Here is a 17,057-nt window from a genome sequence, read left to right on the forward strand (position 1 = left end):
GACACATACTTGATTTGGGTGAGGATTACATAAGATAGTGTATGCAAAATACATCTAGAATATAGGCTGTCAACAAATACTATTTATAATTATTACTCATTAGTATTGTCATTATTAGTAATTGTTAGCATTACTAATGAGTAATGACCATGGAGTAATTAAATATGTAGTTAAATGCAACGGATTTATTGTTTCCATCTGCTTTCTTAAAGAAAGCTGGATATTATTTTAGGTAACTCTAGACAGTTGTTTTTTGACTTGAAAAGTGGAGCCTCTAAGGATTAATGATTCCAGAGGGAAGAGCAAACCCTCTGGAGCTGCTGACTAAGCAAGGGCCAAACCAAGCAGAATGCCAGGATGAACTAACACTGGGAAGCCCCAGAGGAAGTGCAGACTTGGGGGAAAGCAGCTCTATTGCCTGAGGTGGGCTGGAAAATCAAGCATTATTAAAATGGCGAAAGAAAGTGTTCTGTTGGTTTGCAGAGCATAGAATTAAAGAGGTCAACAAGCAAAGGAAAGGGGAATTAAGAAGTATTGAGCACCTACTTTGTCAGGAAGCTTATCTCTGCTTTCTCTTTCAGCGTTCACAATGACCTCATGAGGTAGGTGCTATTATTATCCCCATTTTAGTAATAAGGACACAGGCACAGAGAGGTGAGTAGACACACCCAAGGTCCTACAACTTAACATTGTTGGAGGTGGGACTAGAACTCAAGTCTGCTTGACTCCAGCGGCATTTCTCTTTCTATGATCCCATCTACAAATCCAAAACAAAACTCGTCATTGGCCCATCTGAACTTGCTCCTCCTAGTCTATCTTCTATCTTGGTGAAAAGGGCCACCATCCAACCACTCACCTAAGCAAGACACTTGAAGGTCATCTAGATTCCTTCTCACTCATCTCCCATATCCATACGAGCATTAAATTCTTCTAGACATTCTACCTCATTAGCATCTCTTCTATCCATCAATTTTAGTTTCCTATGGCTGCCATAACAAAGTACTACAAACTGACTGGCTTAAACAACACAAATTTATTTTCTCACATTTCTGTAGGCTAGAAATCTGAAATCAAGGTGTTTACTAGCAGACTTGGTTCCTTCTGGAGGCTTTGAGGGAGAAACCATCCCATGCATCTCTCCTCACTTCTGGTGGTTGCTAGCAATCCTTGGCTTGTAGCTGCATCACTCCCATTTCTGCATCCATTGTCACATAGCCATCTTCCCCATGTCTCTTCTGTGGCTCTATGTCTAAATCTCTCTCTCCTTTCTCTTTTAAAGATAGCAGTTATTGGATTTAAAGCCCATCCTAATCCAGTATGACCTCATCTTAACAATTATATCTACAAAGACCCTATTCCAAATAAAGATCATGTTCTGGGATCTGGATGGACATGAATTTTGGGAGGACACTATTCAACTCACATGCCATCCTTTCTCTCTATCTCCACTGTTAACTATCTGAGTTCCAGCTCCTATCAGTCTGGAGTATTGATTTTTGCCCATAGGTATTAAGACATAGGTTAGGCATCTAAAATTGGAGCCCTTGAACTTGATGCTATGATCCCCAGATTCTACCTAGTATCTCCAGCACTTAGAACACATATTTCAATAAATATTGGCTGAGTGGATGAACGAATAAATGAATGAATAAGAAGATGCTAAAGTCCCCACTCTGAACTGTTTAACTCTTCAGTGGTTAACTATCACCTTCAGGATAAAGCCAAAACTTCTTCATATAAAGTATATGTGGCCTGAATGATCTAGCTCCTGCCTATCTCTTCTTCAGTCTTATTTCCAGTCACTCACTACCTTCCTTCCAACACTTCATGGTTTACAAAGACTGCCCTGTTTTTTTTTTTGTTTGTTTGTTTGTTTGCAAATTGGCCTTTACTCTTTCCTTTATGTAGACCAGTATACTTGCCCCCACACCCTAGTCCTTACTCTTCACCTCCTTAGCTCCTAGTCAGCAACTTAAATGGTTTATTCCTTGGGAAGTTTTCCCTGACATCCCAAGTCTAGCTTTATAAAAGTGATCTAAGGCTCAGATAGGTAAGTCACTTGCCCAAGATCACACAGTTTGTAAGTGACAGAGTCTATCAGACTCCAAATATATATTATCTCGTTTATATTACTCCTCACAACAACTCTGGAAGGTATGAGTTAAGTGACCAGCCCAAGATTATACAGCTACAATTGTGTGGTTTTTGTAGCCCTAAATCCAGGTACATTCCACTACACCAGAGTTATTCTATCTCATTGGAGTTGGAAGAGCTTTGCCTCATGAAGGGGAGGAAGGTTATCTATTGAGTTACTGATAAAACAAAAAAGTTCCTTACTATTATAAATCAAAAATCCACCTCTAGAACAAACCTCCCAAGAGTAACAATACCACCACAGATGAAAAATCACTAGGCAGTTCTTTGCTTTCCTATTTAACTTGAAAAGTGCTCAGCTCTGGCACAGCCGCCTGTATTAGTTAGGGTTCTCTAGGGAAACAGAATCAACAAGAGATATCTATAAATATAAGATTTATAAAAGTGTCTCATGCAACTGTGGCTATGCATGAGTCCAAATTCCTTAGGGCAGGCAGCAGACTGACAACTCCAATAAAGATGTTGGATGAACTCCTCAGGCAGCAAACTGGCAACTCTGATGAACGTGTTCAATGAACTCCTCAGGCAGCCAACTGGCAACTTCGATGAACTCCTCAGGAAATGCTTCGTTGGTCAGCCAAAGAAGAAGTGAAGGTCCTCTATATGTCTCGCTTAAAAGTCTTTGACTGATTGGATTAAATCCAGCTGGTTGCATTCTCTCACTGTGGAAGACACACCCTTCGTTGATGTAATCAGTCACCCCTGCAGCCAATTGACTGATGATTTAATAAACCAGCCTTCTGGTTTATTAACCAACCACAAATGTCCTTGCAGTAATGGTTAGGCCAGTGCTTGCTTGACCAGACACCTGGGTACCATCACCTGGCCAAGTTGACACATGAATGAGATATGGTGGGCTTTCTAATGGACTCCCAATGGAATATGGTGAGCTGACTCACTATATTCTCTCAGTGGGTGGGCTGCTGAATACCCACTGCACTAGCTAATATGGTCACTTAGCAATCAGGTGTATGTAAGAGTAGAGATGTTTCAACTCCTTCTTTTGACTTATCGAGGTGATGTTATTTTGGAAATTTACAATCAACACCTGTTTGCTCCCCTCCATAATGTTTCTGCCAAGACAGAACTGCAGCATGCAGGGGGGATATCAGGCAGCAGAACCGTGTTAAATATGCAGGTGGGTTTACTGTTTCGTAAAGCTCTCCATCTAAACCTGAGATAAGCAAACAGCTCAGGCTTAAAAGGAATTTGTCCTCCAAAGACAGGCATCACTGCAATTTGTGCGTGTGTGTGTGTGTGTGTGTGTGTGTGGATTCGGAGGAGGGAGGAGATACAGAGTCAAATTAAAAACCTGATCTTTTCTATTCCTTCTATTCTAAGAGCTCAGGGAGACTTAACTTTGGTCTTCTCCCCCTTTTTATCAATCCAGAAAAGTCCTCATCCCCATGTTGAAGAGGCAAAACTGAATTTTCCCTAAATCCTTCAATTAATTTTTCTTTTTTTTCTTATTTAAGCAGTTTTATTCCCACACTATACAATCCATCCTAAGTGTACAATCAATGGCTCTTAGTATAATCACATAGTTATGCATTCACCACCACAGACAATATGAGAACATTCTTATTTCTTCTGAAAAAAATTAAAAACAAAACAAAACAAAAAAATCCTATATCATTATATCCCTTACTACTGACATTTAGCTTTGGTATAGTGCCTATGTTACAATTAATTAAAGAATATTACAATGTTACTGTTAACTCTAGGGCTTAGTTTGCATTAATTGTATTTTCCCATATACCACCCTTATTATCAACACCTTGTAATAGTGACATACATTTGTTCTAGTTAATGTAAGAGCTTTCTTATATTTGTATAATTAACCACCATTATCGCCCACTCTAGGTTTTACTAAGTTATATAGTCCCAGGTTTTATCCTCTAGCGTTCCTTCTGGTGACATACATGACCTTAGCCTTCCTCTTTCAACTATATTCACACTCAGTTTTCTTACTTACACTTACAGTATTGTGGTACCAGCAAACAATATTGTGCTATCTACTTCTGAACCTTTATAATCAACCTTATTAAATATTCTGTACTCCTTAAGCATCAATTGACCAATGTCTACCCTTTTTCTATCTCTTGATAACTTATGCTTTCACATTTAACTCTCAGAGTTTGCTTATTATAGTTAGTTCTTATTAGTGGAACCATACAATGTTTGTCCTTTTGTTTCTGGCTTATTTCACTCAACATAATGTCCTCAAGGTTCATCCACGTTGTTGTATGCATCATGACTTCATTCCTTCCTACAGCTGCATAATGTTCCAAACCACAGTTTGATTATTCACTCATCAATTGATGGACATTTGGGCTGTTTCCATCAATTGGCAATAGTGAATAATGCTGCTATAAACACTGGTGTGCAAATGTCTATTTGTGTTCCTGCCTTCAGTTCTTTTGAGTATACATCTAGCAATGGGATTGACAGATCATATGGCAATTCTATACTTAACTTCCTAAGGAACCACCAAACCACCTTCCAGAGTAGCTGCACCATTCTACATTCCCACAGTGACTAAGTGTACCTATTTCTCCACATCCTCTCCAGCACCTGTAGTTTTCTTTTTTTTTCTTGATAATGGCTACTCCAGTAGAAGTGAAATGGTATCTCAGTGTGGTTTTGATTTGCATTTCCCTGCTAGCTAGTGAAGTTGAGCACCTTTTCATATGTTTTTTAGCCATCTGTTTTTCCTGTTTGGAAAAGTATCTATCCATGTCTTTTGCCAATTTTTTTAAATTCAGTTGTTTAACATTTTGGTGTTGAATTTAGGATTTCTTTATATATTCTGGATATTAAACTCTTATCGGATATATGGTGTCTGACTATTTTCTCCCATTGAGCAGGCTGCCATTTTACTTTCTTGACAAAGTTCTTTGATGCACAAAAGCATCCAATTTTGAGGAGATCCCATTTATCTATTTCTTCTTTCGTTGCTTGCACTTTGGATCTAAGGTCTAGGAAACTACCTCCTATCACAAGATTTTTAAGATATTTTCCTACATTTTTTATGAGAGTTTTATGGTCTTAGCTCTAATGTTTAGGTTTTTGATCCATTTTGAGTTAATTTTTGTATAAGGCATGAGATAGGGGTCCTCTTCCATTCTTTTGGATATGGATATCCAGTTCTCCCAGCACTGCCTGTTGAAGAGGCTGTTCTGTCCCAGTTGAGTGGATTTGAGGATGCTTGTTTTCACCACTCCTATTTAACAATGTACTGAAATTGATAGAGAAGAGCCAGAGCAAGAACAGCTTCAATAGTGGATGTTGATTCCCCATGGTCAGCGAGTCTTGATCCACTGGCTGATGCAGGGAGATGTCACGTGTGCATCCCTCTTGTGCACAAACTGAAAGACGTCCTGAGTTTCACACTCATGACTTCCTGGTTCACTATGCTGTCTGTGATCAAGAAGACTGCAGTTCTGTCCATAACCTGTAATTTGCATCAGAAATTCTGCAGGCGTGAAAACTGGAGCATAAGCCACTGGAGCCATAAACTAGTAGGAACACAAACAAATAAACTGACAGGAAACTGGTAGGAATGGGTAATTTTGAGGAATGATATGTGTGGATTGCTTGGAATAAGAAACACCTCAGGCAGGGCCACAGATTTAGAGAGTTCCCATACATTCATGAGATTTGGCACGTTAATTTGCCAGAGCTGCTATCACAGATACCATGAACAGTTTTTTTTTGCTGAACAACAGGATTTATTGGCTCACAGTTCCAAAATTAAGGTGCCAATGAGGCCATTCTTTCTCCCCCAAACTTTAGCATTCTCGTGTTGGCTTGTTGTAATCCTTGGGTTCTTTGGCTTGTATCTCTGCCTCCCATCACATAGCTATCTCTATCTCCTTGTGCCTGCTCTTCTGGTTTTCCCATGCCTGCAAGCTTACAGTTATTAGGCCATGAAAATGTCCAAATCAAGGCATCAACAGGCAGTGATTTCTCCCCAAAGGCCAGCTACTGGTAACCCTCAGCAACTCTGTGGCTTCCTTTCTGAGCTTCTGTGTGTTTCCTTCTCTCTCAGCTTCTTTCTGTCTTACTTCTCTGTGTGCTTCTCTGAATTTCATATTTTAGCTTCTCTGGGGCTTTATTCTGTGTCAATTAATTTTTAAATCAACCCCTTACACCATTTATCTTTTTGCCTACACACCCCCTCCATCATTCTAAAAAGTGCTCTTTGATTATCTAGGGATAATATCTATGGTAAGAGCAACAGGAGGGATGATGTTGACATTTGACAATGAACAGTTTCATGAAAGAAATGTGAGTGCTTCAGAAGTAGGATAAGTTTTCAATAAATTCATTTTCTTCATTGGATTAACTTCAGTAGTCAAATTCCAGCAACTCTGAAGTCCTGTGTCTATTCCCCAAACAATCTTTGGAAATTCAGAAATGAAAAGGTTGACTAAGGTTCTCAGAATTAAGCTATAAAATCAACACATAGTGCCTCAGAGCATAGATATGGGGCCAACCACTCTTCAAAGTAATCTAACAGAAAGTATAAACAAGTCAAAGACAGAGTGTGTCAATCACAAAGGGGGTCCATCAACCATGCAATGACAGGAAAAAGAGTCACAGAGGAATAAGTGGGTAATATCTAGCCAGCCCTGCCCAGACCAGAGTGTAGTGGTACTCAAGTACTTCACCTACCCATATGGTAGAGTTTTTTGTGCCCAGAACATGGCCTGGAATACATTAGGTCCTCAAAAATAATTTAACTAAATGACAAATGAATGAGTGACTAAAAGCTCCCAATGATAGGGCCTTTGTAGAAATGGATGCATCAATAAACCCTCAAATATCAGGAACATATGTCTAACAAATCTAGATTAGAACCTTCTGACATCATTTGGCATCCAATGTAACTGATGAGTTGGCCCCAGTTTCCCTTATCCTACTGTAAATAGTGACACTGGCATTCTGATTTTAAATATCATTCCCTTACCTTGGCCCTTATGGTGATCTGACATATCAGGCTTCTGAGTTTTTAGGCCTGAGCCAGATATTTTATTTTCACAAATTCAACAAGATAATACCACTGGGGGTAGAGGAAGGGTTTGAGATGTAATTAGCATTCCCCAGGTGGATTTGCTCTGTCTGATCATGGTCCTTTTCAAATTTTTACAACTGCATGTTCTGTTAAATTAACACCAGGGCCCAAGAGTCTACAATTTTTCTCCATTTAGCTGATAATTTTCTTGAGTATTATTTTCAAGGACAATTTTCCCTGGGGCAGATCTGTGGCTGTTGGGATTTCAGGCAAGTTTAGTATCAAAAACCCCTCCAGGAGGTAGGGCAAGATGGCGGCATAGGGAGGTATGGAATTTAGTCCTCTGGAACAACTAGCATATAGCCAGGAACAACTAATAAATAATATGGAACAACTGATGGGGGACATCTGTGACTGGACAAACATCGTACACCAGTCCAGAATGGGTGGGTAAGAACTGTAAGTAAAGCTCCCCAAACTGTGGAGCTAGTGCCCCTCCCCCACTGGCACAGCAGGCTGAGCAGAAACACTTCCCTGTGGGAAAAGAAGCAGTCTCCTAGGAGGAAGGAAAAGTAGCTAACCAAGCTCCAGTTGCAGTTTTAATTAACAAATTTGGACTACTGAATACAAGCCTGAGCATGATAGACACAGCAAACAGGAAAGGAACTCAGAGGTTCCTCCTGGCAGAAAGGAGGTGGGACTGATGGAAAAAATAATACATAAATAAATAAAAACACAGGCTTTTGGAATTGGTTTAGCTCAGAATACTGGAAAAGGGCTGTGTCTCAAGAAAAGGGGCACATAGAACTGGGCACCAACTCTGTTTCTTGAATGGTAACTGGGGGGGCTGGGGACTGGTTCTGAAAAGAGGATTTCTTTCTTTTTTCCCTTTTTTCTCTCAGTCTAACAAGCTCATAAGAGAAAGCCTCAGGCATTTTCAATTGTCAGCACTGACACAGGAAAGGGTGGAGTTAAGATAGAGAGACAAAGAAACCAGTTGTAGGAGATAAATCCCTAAAGGGCTTATATACCATAAGAAAAGGGGGAGGCAGGGCCCAGCTCAAGTAGCTGCCCCCCCACAGAGAACTCAGACCCTAGGGCCAGGGGGGGTAGGAAACAGAAACAGCTTGAGCTTGACTTCTGACACTCTCAGCCCCAGGCAGGGACAGGGTTCACTGAGAATTAAATGCAGCACACCTCTTTACACTGGTGGGGAGCTGCAGCTGACAAGCAACACCCGACAGGAAAAGCACAGAGTCTAGAGGCCTCATGGGAAAGTCTGACAACTTTCTTGGTCTCATCATTAGGGAAACCTGGTACTGATTACACCCTCTACCTGAGACCTGAGCCCATCAGCTCTGGGAAAATCTGATTGGGGTAATCAAGGAAACCAGATGCCTAGACAACAAAAATTGTGAGTCACACTAGAAAAAATGAAGATATGGCCCAGTAAAAGGAACAAACTTACACTTCAAATGAGATACAGGAGTTGAAACAACTAATTAAAGATCTTCAAACAAATATGCTAAATCAATTCAAAAATCAAATCAATGAGTTGAGTGATGATATGGCAAAAGAGATGAAAGATATAAAGAAGACACTGGGCAACCATAAGGAAGAACTTGAAAGTTTGAAAAACCAATTGGCAGAACTTATGGGAATGAAAGGCACAATAGAAGAGGTGAGAAACACAATGGAGACATACAATGGCAGATTTGAAGAGGCAGAACAAAGGATTAGTGAACTAGAGACAGACCAACTGAAATCCTACACACACAAAAAAAGAAGAGATAAGGAAAGGAATGGAAAAATATGAGCAAGGGCTCACGGAATTGAATGACAACATGAAGTACATGAATATACGTGTCATGTGTGTCCCAGAAGTAGAAGAGAAGGGAAAAGGGGCAGAAAGAATAATGGAGGAAGTAATCACTGAAAATTTCCCATCTCTTATGAAAGATCTAAAATTGCAGATCCAAGAAACGCAATGTACCCCAAACAGAATAGATCTGAATAGACCTATTCCAAGACACACAATAATCAGATTATCAAATGTCAAAGACAAAGAGAGAATTCTGAAAGCAGCAAGAGAAAAGCAATTCATCACATACAAAGGAAGCTTGATAAGGATCTGGGTGGATTTCTCAGTAGAAACAATGGAGAGAGAAGGCAGTGGCATGATACATTTAAGGTCCTGAAAGAGAAAAACTGTGAACCAAGAATTCTATACCCGGCAAAACTGTCCTTCAAAAAGGAGGGAGAGTATAAATATTTTCATACAAACAGACATTGGGAGAGTTTGTAAACAAGAGACTTGCTCTACAGGAAATACTAAAGGGAGCACTTCAGGCAGATAGGAAAAGATAGGAGAAAGAAGTTTGGAGAAGAGAGCAGAAATGAAGACTATCGGTAAGAGTAACAAGAGAGAGAGAAAAAAATAAAATAAGATACGACATATAAAATTCAAAAGACAAAATGCTAGACAGTGGACTTTACATTGAAATTAGCCAGAAACAAAAGGACAGACACTCTATGGACTCACTAATATGAACTAACATTGATGAATGAAATTTGAGAGCTAAAGTTGAGAACACAGGTTGTCAGGAGATAGAAAGAAGTTAGAAAATGGACATTTGATGCTGAAGGACTACATAAGGTTCAACAGGATTGATTGTATAGATCCAGAAATGGATAGCATAATACTGTGTGCTGGTAGCACAATATTGTAAGTACCCTGAACAAAGATGAGTGTGAGTATGGTTGAAAGTGGAAGGCTAGGGTCATGTATTTCACCAGAAGGAAACATAGGAGATACATACTGGGATTGTATAACTTAGCAAAATCTAGAGTGGTCAATGATGGTGATTCAATGTACAAATATAAGAATGTTTTTAAAATAGGGGGAACAAATGAATGTCAACATTGCAAGGTGTTGAAAATTGGATGGTATAGGGGAAAAATACAATCAACGCAAACTAGAGTCTTTAGTCAATGGTAATACTGTAAGATGCTTCCATTAATTGTAACAAAGGCAATATACTGAAGCTAAATGTCTATAAGAGAGGGATATAAGGGAGTGATATGGGAATCTTGGTGGTGGTGTTTGACCTTTTCATTGTATTTTATTTTACTTTTATTTTTGTCTCTTTTATATTTTTATTCATTTTTTTCTCCGTTTCCTCTTTCTTTGCAGAAGAAATGGATATGTCCTCATATAGATTGTGGTGGCAAATGCATAATTATGTGATTATACTGGGAATCATTGATTGTTTACTTAGAATGGATTGTATAGTGTTTGAATAAAACTGTTTAAAATAAAACAGAGTAATGCAAGTGCTGGATAAAATGTGGAGAGAGGGATGTACCTATTCTCTGTTGGTAAGTAAGTAGAATGGTGCAGCCTAGCTGGAAGGCAGTGTGTTGGTTCCACAAGAAGCTAACTATGGGGTTGCCATATGGTCCTGCAACCCCATTATTGGGTGTGTACTTGAAGGAACTGAGAGCAGGGACATGAATGGACATTGCACACTAGTGTTTATGGTGGCAGTATTCGTGATTCACAGTGGATGGAGGTGGCCTAAGGGTACATCAAATGATAAATGAAATGGTGAACTGTGGTGTATACATATAATGGAATATTGAGCGGTGGCAGGAAGAAATGAAGTTGTGAGGTATGCAACTAGGTGAATGGAACTTGAGGACAGTATGTTGAGTGAAATAAGCCAGAATTGAAAAAACAAACATTACAATATCTTACTAATATGCATTTAACTATAATGTGCAAACTCTGAGAACTGAATTGGGAGCATGGGTTATCAGGGGAAGGCTTATGTAAATGTTCCTAGATTGTAAGCTCTTACAACAGTCACATCTATTCATGAGTTGTAACAGTTATTTCTAAATTCTGACATGATGAGCTGTTTGTGTATAATGTGGTTGGTCCCAGTAACTTTGGGTGTCTGTGTGTCACCTGAGACTCAGAGCCAGAGTTCAGTAGCTATGAATGTCAACATTACCCCATACAGAAAATGTTAAAGAAGCTGAAAATGAGATCAGACTTCAATTAGAGATATGAAAGAAATGGATTTTGTTAGAAGTAAGGTAAACCAAACTAAAGGGAAAAGGATGGTATTGACAGTGTTTTACAACTTCAATTTTTTTTGTGAGACCAAAGGAAGAGATGTTTATTTGGTGGAAAATCTATATTTTCTGTAGCATGCTATATAATGCAACTTGTATGGTCAGTTTATTCAAATGCCATAATTACATGGCATCTTAAATAGGGGGTGAGATCTGGTTGGTTTGTACAGGTTAGCATGAAACCCCAATACATCCCAGAGTAATTTGGGCAGAGAATAAAAAGTGTTCGCAAGGCCCCCTTGAAGGACTGGGGAAAAATCTGGAAATATTAAATTTCCCCACCTGGGGAATTACTTATATTCTCACAATCATTGGGGACTACAAATTTAGAAGGCCAAGCCCTCGCTCTTGGGACTTGCCTATGAAGCTTGTTACTGCAAAGGAGAGGCTAAGCCTACTTATAATTGTACCTAAGTGTCACCTCCAGGGAACCTCTTTTGTTGCTCAGATGTGGCCTCTAAGCCAACACTGTAGGTAAACTCACTGCCCTCCCCACTACGTGGGACATGTGGGTGTAAATCTCCCTGGCAACGTGGAACATGACTCCTGGGGATGAGCCTAGACCTGGCATCGTGGGATTGAGAAAATATTCTTGACCAAAAGGGGAAGAGAAATGAAACAAAATAGAGTTTCAGTAGCTGAGAGATTTCAAATGAAGTCAAGAGGTCATTGTGGAGGTTCCTCTTATGCATTATATAGATACTCCTTTTTAGTTTTTAGTATATTAGAATAGGCAGAAGGAAATACCTGAAACTGTTGAACTGCAACCCTGTAACCTTGATTCTTGAAGATGAGTGTATAACTATATAGCTTATATGATATGACTGTGTGATTGTGAAAACCTTGTGGCTCACACTCCCTTTATCCAGTGTATGGACAGATGAGTAGAAAAAAGGAGGACAAAAAGTAAATTAATAATAAGGGAAGGAGTATAAGATGGTTTGTTTATTTTTATTTCTTGGAGTAATGAAAATGTTCAAAAAATTGGTTGTGGTGATAAATGCACAACTATATGATGATACTGTGAACAACTGGTTGTACACTTTGGATGATTGTATGGTAGGGCATATATCTCTATAAAATTGCTTAAAAAAAAACCTCCAGGTGGCTTTCCTCAGCTGCTAATGGGTTCTCTTTATTATGGTTCAAAGCATTTCTTCATTCTGTTTGGGATGTTAGTACTAACAAAAAAGGTATTCTTTAGGTTGCTTTGGAAGCTTTACTTTCCAACATAGCTTCTTATCAATGGGTAAGAAAAGAATGATCTATCAACCAGTTCACAACAGTCATCAAAGGCTCACTGCATGCAAAATTCTATGCTTTTTGAGGGCAACAGAAAATAAATAATGCATATGAGCAATATTTCAGAAGGACTAGAAGGCTACTGACAGATAAGTCCTCTGGATATGAGTGTGCCTAGAGTAGTGAGTGTGTAGAATTCTGGATTGGAAGTCCAGCTCTGCACTTATATAGTGTGTGATCCCATGCAAGTCACTGAACCTCCTTGAGCCCCCGTCTCTAAATTTGCAAAATGTAAGATTAATCCTTTCCCTGTCTTCATTAGTCGGGTGGAATGGAAGATCAAATGAGCTAATGGATGTGAAATTGCTTTGAAAAACGTTAAAGTGTTATCCGCATGATTTACACTACTACTGCTATCATCATAATCCTCACCATCATCATTATAATCAGTCTATTATTGTTTATGAGAGAAGATACTGTTGGACGAGTGGATGCTAACTTAAGCCTCTGCCCTGTCAGGACAAAGCTGCTTATGGGATTGCAGCCAGTGCTTTTGCCCCTTGGTAACACCACAATTGCTACTTACAGCCCAACCTTGCTCAGAGCAAAAGGGATCAGATGCTTTGACACCCGAATTGCCGGATAGCAAATCTCTCCCATTATCTTCCCAAGGAACACAATGTATTGCAGCTGGAGGGAGACAATCTGACTTGAAGCCAAATCATGCTGGCTTCAAGTTGCTGGAATTGGTTTCTCAGAAGGTGAATTTTGTGAAGCTCTGGTACTGTGCCTCCGTACCCCCTATTTAATTGGATTTGAATTTGAATTGCACATTCAGAAAGCTCTTCTGTCACTTTTTGTCAAAGATTTCTCTTTGAGTTGCTTAAAATATCTATTTAAAAACTTAGCCTAAAGCAGTGTCTTTTGAATACCCAGCCCACTAAATCAGGTACTGGAGCACTGTGAGCATACATCACCAGTCTGCAATGGATAAACTACTCAAAAGACATTTTCCACCCCTTAAATATAGTTGCAAGAAAGAATAGGAAATGCCTCATACTTCTAATGGAAGCTATTTGCTGCAAAAACAAATCATTCAGGTCCATGGAACTAGAAATGCTTTTTGCACATAAAAGAGAAAGCAAGAGACAGCAAAACAGTGGCCGAATCCATGAAGTAATCTCCCCAAAAGCACGATTCAAATAAAAATGAAACACTCATTTTAAAAATGGGTTACCCACACACCCAACATCACAGCTGAGCTACAGTATTTGTCAGTTTATGTATAAAAGAAAACAACCAAAATTTTGTATGAATTTTAAAAAACATGAACCACTTGTTCCTTGTTAGTAGTTTATGCAAATATCAGAGCAAATAGCATTTTTTTGTTCTAATAAAAACGTAGAACATTTCAAAATGCTTGTACATAAATCCTGACATCAAAATGTACATATCTTAAGATACTGAAAGATGAGCTCCAAATGATGTGCTTAATACATTTGTTCCTTCTCGAGGAGATGAAGTATAATTGTACACAATCATCTTGGAGCTAGGAATTATATTAAGAACTCTGAACTATAAGCACTAAATCAAACTAAATAGTCTCATCCTATTTTTCTCCATCCTTGTCATTACTTTCTGAAGTTCTTGTTACAAGTGCATAATTCTACCCTCAACACTGTAGATTTCCCTTAGAAAAGGAGGATAGCTTTCTCTCCCTTTTTTCTCTCAGAACCACAGTTTTCTCACCACGAATGTTCATGGGATAAGACTCACAGAAAATAATTTCAATGAACAATATTACCTTACTGAGTAGGAGAACTAAGTTATTGCTGCTTTGTCTTTTTATAAATATTTAGCATACCTTAAAATGTGCTTTTGTTTTCCCTTGAGAAAAGTGAAACTGTTCTTGAAAAAAGGTTATTGGGAAAACATGAGCTATATTGTGACATTAAATACAGATTTTTTTCAAAGCTAAAAACCACAGTCCTCCTTCATTCAGTCCTAAAGAAGACATAACATCGCCAGCTAATGGTTTGTCCACAAATGACCATTATTGAAGGAATAATAAAGGAATAAGAGCAACATGATTTCCACTTACATCAACCACAAAAATCTTCTGGGAATCATCCAAAAACTGCACTTTTAAATGTAGCATTCTCGGAGAGGCCGTTGGGCTGCAAGCAGGCTCAGAGTGCTGTGGGTGCTGTGACTGGAAGGGGGCTTTCTCAAGGAATTTCACTGTCAGCTGGATGCAGTGCATTGAGTCCCCCCACCCCCACCCAGGCACCTCCACCCTCAGCAGGGCACACTTCTGTTTGCTTGAAGTGATACACGCCCAAGGGCGTTTGTACTGCCAAATGATGTTGATCAGTAGCATCTGAGCAGTCTCCTATTTGGTCAATGTCGGATCCATCTGGACTCTCTTTAGTCCTCTTAAACATAGTTCCTTTCTTCACAGAAAAATTAAAAGAAAGAAAGCATTTGCAACCACTGGGGATTTTCTTTATTTCATAAGAGCACAAGTTGAGAAGCCCAGATGAAGCATCAATAAACCCGGAATAGCCTTTCTCAAAAGTAAAAGGATTAGAGCTAATCTCATACTGTATACTAGAAATTCCATGGATGAACTAGGAAGCTTTACACATACATTTTAAATTTTAATTATTTTGAATTTACATGATTCAGAAATCAAAATTATATAAAAAGGGAAATACAGAAACGTCTCAATATCACTCTTGCCCCCTCCATCATGCCCGCCTCATTGCACCCCATCGGTAAACATTTTTATTAGATTGCTTGTTTATTTAGCCTTTAGGGTTTTCTTATGAAAATACTATACAAGTAAATACAAATGTCTCTTCTCTTAACATGCTATTACACTGTTCTGTGTCTTCTTTTCTTATTTCATATATCATGGTGATCTCCCTTTAGCTGTGCATAGAGAGCTTTCTCATTCCTTTTTACAGCTGCATAATTTTGCATAGTGTAGATGAACCATCGTTTACTCAACCAGTTCCCCTATTAGTGGACATAGGTTTTTTCTAACCTTTTGCTATTATAAACAAGGCCAAAATAAATATCTTCATATACATGTCATTTCATATGTGTGAAGGTGTAGCTGTAGGACAGAGTTCTGAAGTAGAGTTGCTTGTCAAGGGTAATGCATTAGTAATTTGTATAGCTATTTCTAGATTTCACTACAAAAGGTAACAGCTGAAAGTGCCTATTTTCTCCACCAGCTTACTAACAGAATGTGGTGTCAAACTTTCAGATTTTTGCCAAACTCATGGGTGAGAAATAAAATCTTAGTGTACTTTTAAAATGGAATTTTTCATATTATGAGCGAGGTTGAGCAACTTTTCATATATTTAGGGTCCATTTGGATCTTTTTTCTGTGAAACATCTCTTCATGTATTTCCATGGCCCCTTTTTAAAATATTGGTTTATTGGCTGTTCTAGTTTTCTAATGCTGCTGGAATGCAAAACACCAGAGATGGACCGGCTTTTATAAAAGGGGGTTTATTTGGTTACACAGTTACAGTCTTAAGGCCATAAAGTGTCCAAGGTAACACATCAGCAATTGGGTACCTTCACAGGAAGATGGCCAGTGGCATCCGGAAAACCTCTGTTAGCTGGGAAGGCACGTGGCTGGCGTCTGCTCCAAAGTTCTGGTTTCAAAATGGCTTTCTCCCAGGACGTTCCTCTCTAGGCAGCAGTTCCTCAAAAATGTCACTCTTAGTTTCACTTGTGGTATTTGTCCTCTCTTAGCTTCTCCAGAACAAGAATCTGCTTTCAACAGCCATCTTCAAACTGTCTCTCATCTGCAGCTCCTGTGCTTTCTTCAAAGTGTCCCTCTTGGCTGTAGCTCCTCTTCAAAATGTCACTCACAGCTGCACTGAGTTCCTTCTGTTTGTCAGCTCATTTATATGGCTCCACTGATCAAGACCCACCCTGAATGGCTGGGGCCATGCCTCCATGGAAATATCTCTTCAGAGTTATCACCTACAGTTGGGTGGGGTGCATTTCCATGCAAACACTCAAAGAATTCCAATCTAATCAGCACTAAAATGTCTGCCCCACAAGATTGCATCAAAGAATATGGCTTTTTCTGGGGGAGATAATACATTCAAACTGGCACATTGGCCTTTCTCCTCAATTTCTAGGAACTCTTTTAAAATTAGGGAAATTAGCCCTTTGTTATGAGTTGCAAATATTTTCCACCATTTGTTCTTTGTCTTTTGACTTTGCTTTTGAGGTATGTGTATGTGTGCATGTGTTTGCATGTGTATGTGTCTCTGTGTGTTTGCCATGAGAGTCTTTTATATTTGTGTAGTGAAATTTGGCAATCATTTTTAAATGGCTTCTGGACCTTTTATTTCCATTTAAAAATCATTTTATTATTAACATCACCTTCCCATTTAGCCAAGGGTCTGTTATGTATAAGGAATGTTGGTAAATATTCCATATGAAGCTCCTTTGTACATATTTCCATTGATAAGTA

General features: G+C 39.0%; 1 protein-coding gene across 1 annotated transcript in view; it reads right to left on the reverse strand.

The window, feature by feature from the left end:
* Nucleotides 1-14,816, reverse strand: part of FRMD7 (FERM domain containing 7) — a 64,996-nt gene extending 50,180 nt beyond the window's left edge. The window contains exon 1 of the mRNA XM_037820914.1: nt 14,655-14,816. Within this exon, the coding sequence (XP_037676842.1) occupies nt 14,655-14,816 (162 nt within the window). The remainder of the gene's footprint in view (nt 1-14,654) is intronic.
* Nucleotides 14,817-17,057: the final 2,241 nt, after the last annotated feature.

Source organism: Choloepus didactylus, chromosome X (assembly GCF_015220235.1).
Source record: "Choloepus didactylus isolate mChoDid1 chromosome X, mChoDid1.pri, whole genome shotgun sequence".
Taxonomy (NCBI): Eukaryota; Metazoa; Chordata; class Mammalia; order Pilosa; family Megalonychidae; genus Choloepus; species Choloepus didactylus.